The sequence below is a fragment of the Carettochelys insculpta genome, chromosome 16, assembly GCF_033958435.1.
Source record: "Carettochelys insculpta isolate YL-2023 chromosome 16, ASM3395843v1, whole genome shotgun sequence".
Taxonomy (NCBI): Eukaryota; Metazoa; Chordata; order Testudines; family Carettochelyidae; genus Carettochelys; species Carettochelys insculpta.
Window position 1 is genome coordinate 21,456,579 of NC_134152.1, and position 14,262 is coordinate 21,470,840.

Genomic DNA, 14,262 nt, shown 5'->3' on the forward strand with positions numbered 1-14,262 from the left:
CTGTTGGTAATACAAGAAATTGAATATTTAGAACTCATGGATATGTGTGGGGAGAGAAGGAGGGAACTTGATACCAGTTCTGGTTTTGCCATTCATTTTAATCCCTACTTGTCTTTGGAGTCTGTCTTTTGCAGTGATGATTTTGCCATGTTGGTCCCAGGATATGACGGACAAAGTGAGGTAATATCTTTTATCAGACCAACTTCTGTTGGCAGAAGATACTGATCTGAAAAACAGCTCTGTGCCACTCAGAACTTGTCTATTCCACTAACAGAAATTGGTCCAATAGGACTTCAGCTACTCTGTTCATATTTTTACGTGTCATAGTGGCTCTGAGATTATGTTCCAGGATTTAAAGCTGCAGGTACCAGGGATTTGTTAGTTCCATCATTTTTTCAGCATACATGCAGCCAATAAATTGGCTGCATGCTTGGTGCCTGATTTTTATAAATGCTTATGTACGTACTTACCTTGGGCAGTCCTCCTGCTATCTTCAGTGGGGGTGAAGTTTTAGTCTCTTTTGTTCAGTCAATGATTGGTGCTTATATCAGAACTTTGACATCTGGATTCGAAGTGTTAGATTTTATGAAAATGTTACAATATGGAGGTAAAGTAAGATCGTTTATTTATATCAAAAGTAATTTTGAATCCTGCACTTCTAAACACAAATCTGAATAGATACACCTTATCCTTCTGCTCACTGTCATGTCCTCCTTTTTGTTTGTTTGTTCACGCAGCAGAAGGAGATTTCACCAAAACCTTCATGATTACTCAATGTATGATGACTCGTCATCCGATGGCTCCTATGAAGGTCACGGTGGGAGAGAACAAGGAAAGCAGGATCATCATCCCATGGCTATACCAATGGCCCCATTGCAGCCTGGCTTCCGGTATAGCCACAGTGAACCAAGGCTGGCTGTGAGCAATACAAATCCATATGGAAATGCACATAGTATGTAATTCTAAAAGCCGATGTCTAATATACAATATTTTGTGGATCCATTCCTGAGGTTGAGCCAATTACAGCAAAAGCTCTGTTATCTTTTGAGAGAGGGGCTGTGGGGTGGGTGCCAGTTTATCGAATTTTCTGTTTAACAGAGAGCTGTAATTTATCAATGGAATGCCAATTTTCAAAGAATTAGAATACTGTAAAATATTACACAGGTACTCCCCAATCCAGTGGTAGTACTGCACTACAGAATGGTTGATTTCTTGAAACACTTGTGTGCGTGTGTATATACATGTAGTTTTCTGTACAGTGTGTCATCTTATGACGTTACATATCACTATCGGCAACACAGCACACACCAGATCATTAAAAATGCACTTAACGCTAAAACTATGCAGAATATAATTTAAACTTTGATTCAGTTGGCGTTCCAGGCTATTGCAGTGTGCCTCCTTAATCGTTAGCAACCTAAATTATCACTTTAGATGTAGAAGGTGTAGGAGATAATAGGATCATCACATATTCATTTCAGTGGCACACCCTGGAAGCTGCTTTTCTGAATAAATCCCCGATTTCAGTTTGCTTACTTGTCTTTGTTATAGACCGGGAAGGGACCTTGAGGTCATGTAGTCCCATCCCCTGCCCTCAGAGCAGAAGCCATTACTATCCTTGATAGATCTTTTTTTTTTAAATCTAATCTACCCCAGACCCTTAAGGCTCCATCAGGGATTGAACCAACAACCGTGAGTTTACAAAGCCAGTGTTCTAAACACGGAGCTATTCTTTTGTAGAGTACAATATGCAGTTGCAAAATGAGATGTACAGTGTACTAGTCTTCATTAGTAGACAGATGATTTGAATTGAGAGGTGTTAGAAATATGGGTTTATTGAGCTCTCTGGTTAACTGAGTGCCCGATAATTGCTCATCTTGTACCGTACCAGCTCATCTTGATTTCTGAAGGAGCCTTGCATCCATAGCAGGTTGGGATAGAGTGTGTTTTACAGAAGTGACCCTTTTGGGAAACCAGGAAGATTTTAGCAAGGATTATTTCCACCCTGTCATGCCAGAGTGTTCGTTTGTTTTTTCCTTTAGGTTGTGCTTGGGGTGAGGAAAAAACAAGAACTGATGTTAGTTACCTACATTTTAAAAAGTCTAAGCATAATGCAACTTTGCAATAGATGATTGACTTAAATGGGCGCACAGTATTAGAACGAGGGAAGAGCATAATTCTGGGATTTATCGTGCTATGCACAGTGGCACGGCATTTATTACTATATCAACAAACAGAGTCTTCTGTGAACAAGTTTAAACATTTCTTTGTAGCTTAATATTTTTGCTTTTCCCTCCAACAGTTAATCCTTCCTTTGAGGATGAGCCAGAAGAAGTATATACACTTCCACCCACCTTCCATGCCATGGATGGTCCTTCTGCACAAAGATCTTCTGATGTGTCTAATGGAGGTAAAGCCGAAGGCATAAAGATGAAGGGGCAAATGAGAATATTGCAACTAGGGCTGTCAAGCAATTAAAAATTAATTGCAACTAATGGCACGATTAATCGTATGGTTAAACATTAATACAATCCCATTTTTTAAATATATTTGGCTGTTTTCTACATTTTCAAATATATTGATTTCAATTACAACACAGAATGCAAAGTGTACAGTGCTCACTTTATTTTTGATTACAAATATTTGCACTATAAAAACAAAAGCAATTGTACTTTTTAAATTCACTTCATACAAACACTGTAATGCAATCTCTTTATCCTGAGAGTTGACCGTACAAATATGGAATTAAGTACAAAAATAACGTAAAACTTAAGCACCAACAAGACCACTCAGTCCTACCTCTAGTTCAGCCAATCACTCAGACAAAAACATTTGGTTATAATTTGCAGGTGATAATGCTACCTTCTCCTTGTTGACAATGTCACCTGAAATTGAGAACAGACATTTGTGGGGCAGTGGTGTAGTGACCATCACAAGATAGTTATGTTCCAGAAGTGCTAAAAATTCATGCGCCCTCATACATCAACAACCATTCAAGGCGATATGTGTCCATGCTGGCAATGGGTTCTTCTCGATAACAACCCAAAGGAGAGTGAACCAGTGTGAGTTCATTTTCATCGTCTGAGTCAAGTGCCACTAGCAGAAGGCTGATTTTTCTTTTTTGGAGTCTTTCGGCTCTGTAATTTCCACATCAGAGTGTCAGGGCCATCCTTAAGATTTTTGGTGCTCTGTGCAGCCTCCATCCGCTGTGGAGAGAGGAAGAGTGCAGGCACTCAGTGGGGCAGGGCTGTGCTCAGAGGTGCAGGGGCTGTGGGGGTGGGGAGGAGAGTTAGGGGAGTGAGTGGCCCAGCAGGCTGGAGCTGTGAGCTGGCAGGTGGCATGGGCAAAGCGGCCTGTGGAAGTGCAGGCTGGGAGGTGACGTAAAGGATTGGGGTGGGGCAGCTGGGGCTGACGGGGCCAGGAGGTGGAATAGGGGATTCGGGGCTGACAGGGCTGGGAGGCGGGGTGGGGAGGACTGGGAATTTGGGGTTACTGGAGTTAGTGCTGCCTGCAGCCTGCGATGGCCTTATACATGTGCCGCATAGGGAGCTACTACATGTGGAGCACCGCTGGCCCAGCATGTGAATGATTAGCATTTCTGCCATGTAAATACCTGGCGATTTACTACAAAAGTGCCATATTCTCACTTCCAGATGACTCTGTAAACAAGAAACAGGCAGCAGCAGCATCTCTCTCTCTCTTAGTGTATCTATCTGTCAGTGCTGTTTGTTCAAGAACTCCTCTGAAACCGTAAGAGCTGTGACCATGAAAATCGGTAGGCAGTTTCCCCTTACCCTAACTTAAAGCAAGGTTGGGGTTTGACTGTGCTTGGAAAGTGGCAAGTGCTGGGAAGGGGCTGTTTCTCTAGAACGTGGGAAGGAGGGGAGGGGCAGGAGGAGGAGGGAGGTGAAAGCAGGGAGCACAGACAGGCAGGACAAGATACTGAGAGTGATGGGTGGGAGCAGCTGCAGTACTACAGGCTGGGGCTCCATCACCCTGCCCTCCGCAAAGGCTGGGTGAGTAGCTCCCCTGCCCCAAACCCAGAGCCTGCTCTCCTGTGGAGAGCTTGCAGGCCACGGGGGGCTGCTGGAGGGAGCACAGTCTGCAGACCACAGGGGGAGGTGCTGGAGGCTGAGGGCAGCCTGTGGAACGTCATCCCACCTAGACAGCCCAGAGGCTGCATGGCAGCTGGAAGGGGGCCATCCCACTTAAGCCCACTCTCAACAACCTTCAGTCTGCAGCGGGGGGCAGCCCTCTGGAGCCTGGCTCCTTGGCAACCCCTGCCTGACCCCAGAGAGCTTGCAGGCTACAGGAGACAGTGCCTGGAGCCTGTCCCCCCTTCACAGACAGCCTGCAGGCTGAGGGGGAGTGGAGCCTGCTGGAGGCTGCCAGGGGAGGGAGGGCTCTTTAGAGGCACAAGGCAGACCCTGGAGCCTGGCCAGCCTCCGCCGTTCTCCACCAAACAAGATGCAGGATTGAGAGGGGGCTGCTGGGGACCGCCCCCAGTTTGCCTCCCTCCCAGACCAGTGCAGGGCCTGGGGGTCTGCAGCAGGCTGGGGTTGCCCCCAAAGCTGGAGGCTGAGGCCAGCCCACAGAGACCCAGCCCCACCTGATAAGGGCTCAGTCAGAGCTGTTAGCTGGGGAGTACAGCCGTGACCCCCTCCAGAGGAGCCACTGGCCAGGGAGTGCTGCACTGTCTCCCTGGAAGGAGCTGCTGCGGGACCAGCACCACCGTCACTGCCACAGGTGGCCCTGGCAAATCCACCCCCAACCCTCACTTCACAGCCCCTTGTCCTGAACCTTCTGCCTGAGCATCTGCACCTCCCACCTGCCTTGACTTCTTCACCCCATCCCCTGCCACGAAGTCCTCCCACCTTGAGCCCCTACCAGCCCTCTGCCCTAAGCCACCCTCCACCCTGTTTCACCCCGAACCCTCACTCCAGCCTTCATCTTTCCTCTTTTTTGAAAAACACTATCACTGAAAAGCATGTACAGTTTTTTCATTTGTTTTCAAAAAACTGCTTTGGTTTCAGAGCTGAGCAGTGCCGGGTGTATCTGCTAGTCTCCCATAAATGTGAACAAACTTGATTGGCTGAACAAGAAATGGAACTGAACACGCTTATAGGCTCTAATGTTTTATAATGGTATGTTTTTTAGTGCAGTTATGTAACAAAAAAAATCAACATTGGTAAGTGACACTTTCACTATCAAAAGATAGCACTGGACTACAAGGGGAAATGAAAAATAGTTCTTTCATTATTCTTACAATGCAGAGATTTGTAATATAAAATGAGCACCTTACACTTTGTATTCTGTGCTGTAACAGAAATAAATTTATTTGAAAATATAGAGAAACATCCAAAATATTGAATAAATTTCAGTTCGTATTCTGCTGCTGAGCAGTGCAGTTAATCACAATTGATTTTTTTTTTTTTTTTTTAGTTAATTTTGTGAGTTAACTGCTGCCCTAGGTGAAGCAGTGGAATTACACCAGTAGAGAATTTGGCCCATCACGTTTGAATGTGAAGGATTATTCTGAGCACAGTAGAACCCCAAGATACATGCACTCGAGTTGAGTTGTGTGGATCTTGGGTTAACACAACTGAGTGGCGGGGGCTAGTGCCTGGCTATGAGTGGCCCACCACAGAGGGGAGCTGAGAAACTGACCAGTGCAGCAGTGCTGGTCAGTTTCCTAGCTCCTGTGTCTGGCAGGCAGCCTGGAGCCAGGAACCAGCTCCCCACTCCTGTCAGGGGCAAAAGCCTCCCTGCTCCTGTCAGGAGTGGTGAGAGTCAGGCTGCTGCCCCTGACAGGAGTAGTTTTCCAGCTCCTGTGAGGGCTGGCAGCCTGACTCATGGCTGCCGCCACTGACAGGAGTGGGGAAGCTGATCAGCGCAGGGGTGCTGGTCAGTTTCCCCTCTCCTGTCATCAGCAGGGAGCCCAGAACTAGGCTCTCAGCCTCCAGCCACTGGCAGGAGACAGGAAACTGACCAGCGGTGCTGTGCTAATCAGTTTCCCAGCTCCCCGAGTTATGTGAAATTTGACTTGTGGGGTTGCACAAGAACGAAACTTCCACGTAAATCAGGGTCTATTGTAGTGCCTACAGTTGATTCAACATACCCTTTATGTCTTATGGAACTGCAATAGTGTAGTTTAGGACTGATTCTTTGACTGTGTTCTGCTGTCTAGCCAGTCTTAGAATAATGGCACTAGTAATAATTTATTGTCTGTGCCCTGCATAACTGACTATATTGCGGATCCATCAGGTTTCAGCATCCTGTAATGTCTGTATTGTGACCTATTTGACAATTGTTTTGTTTGCTGGTTCTAGAATTCATTTAATGAAGAATTCTCTTCCAGAGTGGTTGCCAGATATGCTGGAGAAAACTCTTCTCCTTAGCTATTCTGGCTCATCTTTAAACTTTTAGGAAGATATAAGTAGATCTGATTAACACCTGATCTGTGTGGGGGCAGGAGAGAATAGATTTTTTTTTAAATTTAACTGAAGAGGAATTCCACATTATAAAACATAGAGGGAAAGAAACTTCATACATTTCCCCTCAAGATTTCTAGTGTTTGGGAAATGGATACCCAGAGCAACCCACTGAAGGATAACTGTCCAGCCCTTGAGAGACCAGGGAGTGCTTCAGAAAAAAGACAAGCACATTTTCCTTTCTCTAATTCTTTTAAATGGACACAAAGAAAATCGTCTCTGAATACGAATGCTACTGTCCCCAGTGTTTGTGCAACTCTGAAGGTAGAAATTGCTGAAGACCCACAAAGAGAACGTGTGTCACTGTTAGCCGACACTTCAGCCTTTCCGGTCTTCTAACCCCAGAAGAGGAATGCAGTTCTGAGCTGCCTGCCTCTTCTCCTGAGGTGGCTGATAGTGATCAGGAAAAGGTGTTTGTCTTTCCAGCTCTTCCGCTTCAACAGCTGCAGGTATAAGCATCCAGTGAACATAGCAATGTCCATGGTGTTGAATATTGGAATGGGGCAATGCTTTTTTTGTGCTGTTACTTGCTGGTACTGAGTACTAGCACCTCGGCAGCCCCATCCACAGGTTAAGCTGAGGAGGTGAGGCTGAGGAACTGTCCGAGTACCAATTCCTCTTTTAGTTTTTTTACCAAACAGAAGCATTGAGTGGGGTAAGATGAGGTGTTCAACTTTGATATGAACATGGGGGGCCTAAATCTTAAGGCCAGATCCAGATACCCTTTTTTTTGGGGAATTATGCTGTTATTCCAGCATTAATCTCACTGAAATCAGTGACAGTGTATGTTTCGTAGAATTTCCCCTGCATATATCCCAAACTGGCCCTTAAAAGTCATTGAAGATTAGGGTTGGAAGAGATCTCAGGAAGTCATTTAGTTCAGCCTCCTGTTCAAAGCAGGACGACCCCAACGAAATCATTCCAGCACCTCCCTTGGTAACCCTTGCAGTGCTTCATTACCCTACTAGGGAAATAGGCTTTCCTAACATCTAACCTAGACCTCTCCTGCTGCAACTGAAGGCCATTGCTGCTTGTTCTGTCATCTGTCACCACTAAGAGCTTGGTAACTTGGCTCAGTCCTCTTTGGAATGCCCCATCAGGTAGGTTCAGACTGATATCAAATCCCCACACCTTTCTTCTGCAGACTACATTAGCTCAGTTCCCACAATCTCTTACAAGACACATGCCCCAACTCCCTAATCATTTGTGTTGCTCTCTGCTGGACTTTCTCCAATTTGTCCACATCCTTTCCACAGTGAGAGGCACAAAACTGGATGTAATACTGCAGGTGTGGCCTCACCAGTGCCACATAGAGGGAAATCAATACTTCCCTCAGTCTGCTTGGCAATGCTACTACTAATGCAGCCCAATATGCTGTTATCCCCCTTGGCAACATGGGAACAGTGTTGACTCATATCCAGCTTCTTGTCCACTGTAATTTCTAAGTCCTTTTCTGCAGGACTTCCACTTAGCCAGCTGGTCCCCAGCCTGTAGCAGTGCAGGGGATTCTTCTATCCAAATGTAGGATGCTGCACTTGTCCTGGATGAAGTTTCACTTTAGTTTTTCACGTCTGAAAAATTGCACATCTAAATGTGGAAGGATGGGCACCCTTTATTTAACTGGGCTATGTGGGTAGTGAATGCATAATGAACAGGTCTGGCTAAGCCAAATGGCAATAAATGTCTTGGTTCACTAAAACGTATGTCTCGTTCAGTTAGCCTCAGTCAGCGAACTAACAGAAGACAAGCTGACCCAGTCTGCAAGATGCCTCCCAGCATTCTCAGACTAGACCCAAATGCAGAGAGATATAATGAAGACGAACAAAAACAAGGTAGCATGCTTAGAGAAGAGGTGGGGGATTTAAATGACTTCTTATCCCAGATAAATGTACTTCAGCAAAAGTACTCTGTTCCTATCTGCACTAAAAACTAAAAATCTTGTTAAAACAAAATTAATTTTCAGTTTACTGTTTGTGTGTTATAAAAATGCAGAAACCAAAACCTCACTAGGGGAAAAAATAAACAAACAGCAAGAAAGAACCTTTATGGAAGTCTTGGTGTCAGTGTTTTTGCTAATTTTGTATTCTAATCCATTGCACTAACAATAAACCATCACTGGATACGAATTATTTTTGAAGGCATGAAAAACCTGCATTCTTCAAAGGGGCTGTATTCCAGAAACATTCATTCCAGAAAACTAGGACTATTTAGTGCAATACCACTGCTAGCTGTCGCTAGCTCTCAATTTCTCATAGTTTAGCTAAATCTTGATAGCAGTGCATATTGCATGTCTTATTTCCTGTCGTCCTCCTCTCATTCTTTATACGAAAGTTAGGATGTTATCATCTTACGTTCTGAATGGATATGTATATGTAAATTTTTTTTGTATACCCCATTCACAGAAGAAAAGTTGATCAAAAATCTTGCAAGCATGTCCAACAGAGAGACAGTTAAAGCAATTCAGAAGACACCGAAGACCATGAAAGAAAAAAGAGACATCCGGTAAAAGCAGAATGTTTGTTACAACTTAAGTACTAATGTGAGCATTCATACTGTTTCCAGCACCTACTTGAATGCAGATGTCTGCATATTTCCTCATTAGATTCACTGGCAGTTATGGAATAAAACAATGGGAAAATAGCTTAATAACATGTTTTAAAGTAGTAACGGAGAGCTAGCTGTGTTAGTCTGTATTCTATCAAAACAAAAAAGCAGTCATGTAGCATTTTAAAGACTAGCAAAGTTATTTATTAGGTGATGAGCTTTTGTGGGACAGACCAACTTGTTCAGTTTGTAACCTTACCAGAACAGACTCAATATATAAAGCACAGAGGTCCAAAAATTGTTATCAAGGTGGACAATTTTTCTGATTTGTCAATCTTGATAACAATTTTTGGACTTCTGTGCTTTATAGTCTGTTCCGGCAAGGCTATGATCTAAACAAGTGGGTCTGTCCAATGAAAGCTCATCACCTAATAAATTATTTTGTTGGTCTTTAAAGTGCCACATGACTGCTTTTATGTTTTAAAGTAGCATCTTACTGAATGATAATTTGCCTCATAAGGATGGCACAATGTGTATGTTTATTGGAAGAGGACAGTGTTTCATCTTGTTTGACAGTAATATCCTGCTCTGTTACTATAAGAAATGTTATCTTAAATGTGGATGGAGCTTTTTTTAAAGATTTTTCAAAAGAGTTCTCAGCAATGAGAGTGGAGAAGAAGCTAAGCAAAAGAATGTGAAGGTAATGGCTGATCTATCCTATAACAGTGCCATTGTAAGGAGGTTAGATTAGTACTAGACGTGTCTGTCTCCTGGCAGGTTGCTTGCTAACAGATAGACACATAGCAAATCTCTCTCCCTGAAGTCTGCATTTGAGTAATTTTTTTGGCTGTGACTGAATAAAGTGGAGTAGGAATTTTTCAGCATTTTTTTTAAATGCCGATTTGTCAAAGCTAAAACTGTTTTCAAAATCAGGTTGATTTTTAGATGAATTTCTAATTTGAAATTTTTTTAAACAATTTTTAAAAAGTCAATGATTTTTGATAATTTTACTATGAAAAATGCTGATTTTTTTTCCTCTTGGTTGAAGCAATTATTTGTTTTGAAATGTAAAGCTAATTAAGCTGAAAATATTGTTTTTTAAAATGTTGAAATTGAAATGAAATGTTTTGATTGACGCAGATTGAAAAAGATTTTTTTTTTTCTTTTTCCAGATAGGAATTTTTTTGCCGTGTTCAACTTTTGTCCTGATTTAGGTTGTTAAAAATTTTCAACTCTCCAAAGTGTAACTGGCAATATCCTGCCCAGCTGTGTTCCTTGAGCATGTGTGTAATCTGTTAAACACAACATGGCATGTTAAATGAGAAGTTATTCATTGTTTTAATCACCATCCTCCCTGCTGTTCCATAGGAATAAAGTTCTCATGGAGAAAACGAAAAAATCGGTGAGCTACAGTACTCAGATTAACTGTTGTACACAGTGTCTGTACAACACAGCCTTGGTAAGTGCAACCTGCTTTGTTCACACAAGCTGAGTTAAATTTTCTTAAACTAAGATCTCATTGCTAACGCCAGTATTAAATAACAAATTACCTTGTGTTACCTTTATGCTCCATTGGGCCAGAGAACCAGGTGCCTTTGTATGGTTTGTTTTATTGAGTTTGAATTATGGTAGCGCTCAGGAACTCAAGTCACAGAAGAGCACCTAAAAAATTGCATGAACTCGAAACAGGGAAAATGTAACTTACAACTACAGATATGAGAAATGTGGAGTTGTCTTTTGTATGATTGTAATTTGATTTACTGCTCTTGTGATACAGCACAGATTACCTATTAATTATCTTATTTCTACTTCCTTCTCATGTTAGTCCTATCGGCGGTTTAAAAATGGCCTGTCAGAATATTTGCAGTTATTACAACTGTGGCAGAAGACTCTGAAAGTCATTGGTGGCAAGTTTGGAACCAGCGTTCTTTCCTATTTTGTTTTTCTGAAATGGTTACTGACTTTCAACATCTTCTCATTCCTTGTGAACTTCAGCTTCATAACAATCCCACAACTTATAGCACCAGGACCAAACAACCTTTCATTCAATGGTCTGGAGCTTCTCACTGGGGCTGTAAGTATGTAGAGCTGGACCCAAACTAGTACTTGTTTGCAAGGGAGAAGTCATCCTAATGTGTTTTAAAAAACAGCCACAAGTATTTTCCAATAACAGCTGGGTGGAGTGGTAGAAGTTTTAATAGTGTTCTTAATTTTTTCTGGTTACTATACAATTTTTTCACTTGACCTATAGTTCTGTATTGCACAAAAGTCATAACCAACTAACAGCTGCCTTCAAGCCTGTAACTGATCTGACTGTAATACCTAGGGAATTTGTCTCCAGTTAAAAAAATGGTGCCCTGAAGACAGCATCTCAGCAGGTGATTGAATGGGCACAAATCTTTAACATTTCTGCATTAGCCTAAGTCACTCTTAGCAGTGAATCTTCCCACGCTATCCTTCCTCTGCAGATATGTTGAGGACGTCAATTTCTAAAGCTGTGAATTCCCCCAGGAATGGGCAATTCCCCTCATAAAGATTTGTTGAAGTCATTAGTGTTTTGCCTGGGTGGACCTATAAATTTGTGGTGAGATCTATGTAGGTATTTAGGTCCTAATGGTGTAAATAATTTTAAGGGAAGACGAATTTAAAGAGAAGACATCCCAGTATCCCATAGTGTACTAATTTTACTGACACTGAGCTATCATTATTTGGTTTCTTTATTTGGTTGGAGAGGGATTTTTTTTTTCTCCACTTGGTCTTTGCAAGACAGTTGCACCATTTCCACTGTACACTGATCGTAGGTCTGTCTAGTGAAATTATAATCCAGGCTGGTAGGTAACTATGACCTTCTCAGCGTGAGGATGCCATGTCACCCTTTTAAGAAGGGTAAAGATGAACATTTCTGCTGGAGAGTCTCTTGCAGTTTTGCATTTGTGTGGTTCAGTTCATGGTTCTCAGTTGTAAAACTGTTGTGTTCCTAAATTTCTGGATGCAAATAAAAGTGCTGGGATAAGGGATTAAAGTATTTGCAGAATTCTTCCTGAGAAAGGTGGCCAGATAACCATGGATCTAATCCCAGTTGAAATAATCTTAACTAGGGCACACTCCTGCAAGGTGTGGCACATTTGCAGATCCTCATGTTGATTCCTTGGAGGAGGGGTGCTCCACTGGCCACAAGAAGTACTCAGCACCTGTAAAATTGTGATCAATAGTAGGATGAGGGGTTGGGGGTTTGGGGGAGAAGGAAGGGCCTAATCCTGCTAAAACTTTACTAGCAAGCGTGAGCTCACTGGGGTGAATGAGTCTATTCCTGTCAATCATGTTTTACAGGATCAGACCATTGAGAGCTCCATGATATTCTATCAACACCATTTCTTTTGAGCGCTAACCCCATTTCCATATCATTTTAGGGTTATTTTAGAAAAACAGTGCTCTACTATGGTTTTTACACCAACTCTACAATCGCAAAAACTGGGAACAACTCCTCCTATAACATGCAGCTAGCCTATATTTTCACTATTGGGATTTATTTCATCATCTGCTTCCTTAGCTTGGTGTACAGGTACAGTAACTATATAGTCCTCCTGCACTTTAACATGAATATAACTGCATGAAGACACAAAAGCTATTAACATTTTTAATGTCTGTTACTAGTAAGAAGTAAAATCCTTGGCCATTAGTTTGGACATGCTGCTGTTAACAAATTCCTCTTTCTGGTTCTTGTTGGTAATAAAGGAATTGGATGACATTAAATCCACTGTCAGCAAATTTTGCCAGTTTAGGGATACGTAGGGTCCAAATGGCCTGCCAGAGCCACCCAGTGGGGTGCAGAGTCCCTGCAGAGCCCCTTGAGTCATGGCTTAGGCAGTTGAGTGTAATCCCGTTATGCGTGCTGCTGTGCATAATGTCCTCGAATGATTTACTGTGTAGAAGTAGCCCTTCAAACACAGCCATTCCGGACAAGGAAGGGGAGAAAAGAAGCCAGGAAGCAGGAAAATACGTAGAGACCTGACTGTAGAGGGAAAGAGAGTGATTATAACTGAACTGTACATTCACTAGGCAAGGAGAGTGGACTTCTGTAGTTTGCCAGATTGATTTCCACCCCCTTCGGGTCAGTCTTCTTCAACATCCTTGCATTTCCCTAAGACTGATCTCCTCCATGTGACTAACTTCTACTGCAGCATGGGAAAATCCTTCTGTAAGAACTTCGTTAACCCTCAGATGTACGCGGGAAGGACAGCCAAGCTTCTCTGCATCTGGGATTTCAATATAACCAATGAGAGAGCTGTGAAGCTGAAGCAAAGCAATCTCAGTACGCAAATAAAGGTATGAATAAAACGGATCAGAAAGAAATTCTCTCCCCCTGTGAGCAGCTCTAACTCTTGGTTTGAATGTGTGACTTGCTTAAGAAAGTGCCATCTGAGACTTCAAGTATCGGAGGGGTAGCCATGTTAGTCTGGATCTGTAACAGCAGCAAAGGGTCCTGTGGCACCTTATAGACTAACAGAAAAGTTTTGAGCATGAGCTTTCGTGAGCACAGACTCACTTCAGTGATCCGACTTCTTCCTGCTCCACTAGGTGACTATGGGAAGGTTTTCTGTTATGAGCCCCTGCCTTATTTGACATGGCTTCGCAACATATTTTAAAAAAGAACTTTTTTTTAAGCTACTTTTTTTTTCCCCTGGCAATTGAAGCTCTACGACTAGCATAACTCTTTGCCCAGGTCTATTTTTTTTCTCCTAACCTGCAGCCAAATGGTGGTCTCTCGCTAGAAGGTAGGGAGAACACACTGCTGTTTGCCTGGCATTATCTGTTTTACTCTGCTGATTTAACTGCATTACATGTTTTCGTCCCTTGTTCTGGCATATCCTATATGGCTGTGCACATGAACAAATGGTGCCTTGTACCTAGCTCATGGGGGTTTTTTCCCTTCATTTTTGGCCCTTTTTTTCATCATCGTTAGTTTTCTTGATGTTGGATCGCCTACACGGACATGCCCTACTGGGAGGTTTAGTCCTAACTATGAAGTACGGTGAAGCTTGTACAAGAGACTGCACTAGACATGGGAGGTACAATTGCAAGGCCCTCACTAAGCATACAGCCACAATACTGTGGCAGATTGACCCACTGAGGGTCAATCTTCTGTGGTTTTGTTTCGCCTACGCACATACGGCACTTTCTGGGGTCAAAGTCGACCAAGGAACTCCCCGCAAGTTGGGAGGATTAA

General features: G+C 42.8%; 1 protein-coding gene across 3 annotated transcripts in view; it reads left to right on the forward strand.

Moving 5' to 3' along the window:
- TMC5 (transmembrane channel like 5) overlaps nt 1–14,262 on the forward strand; it is a 57,442-nt gene that overhangs the window by 15,543 nt on the left and 27,637 nt on the right. For 2 of the 3 annotated variants that reach the window (XM_075010503.1, XM_075010505.1), the window contains 8 exons: nt 738–952; nt 2,303–2,410; nt 8,207–8,323; nt 8,894–8,993; nt 10,404–10,494; nt 10,861–11,109; nt 12,446–12,597; nt 13,217–13,361. In XM_075010503.1, the coding sequence (XP_074866604.1) occupies nt 738–952; nt 2,303–2,410; nt 8,207–8,323; nt 8,894–8,993; nt 10,404–10,494; nt 10,861–11,109; nt 12,446–12,597; nt 13,217–13,361 (1,177 nt within the window). The remainder of the gene's footprint in view (nt 1–737; nt 953–2,302; nt 2,411–8,206; nt 8,324–8,893; nt 8,994–10,403; nt 10,495–10,860; nt 11,110–12,445; nt 12,598–13,216; nt 13,362–14,262) is intronic. The other variant, XM_075010506.1, reaches the window with a different exon arrangement.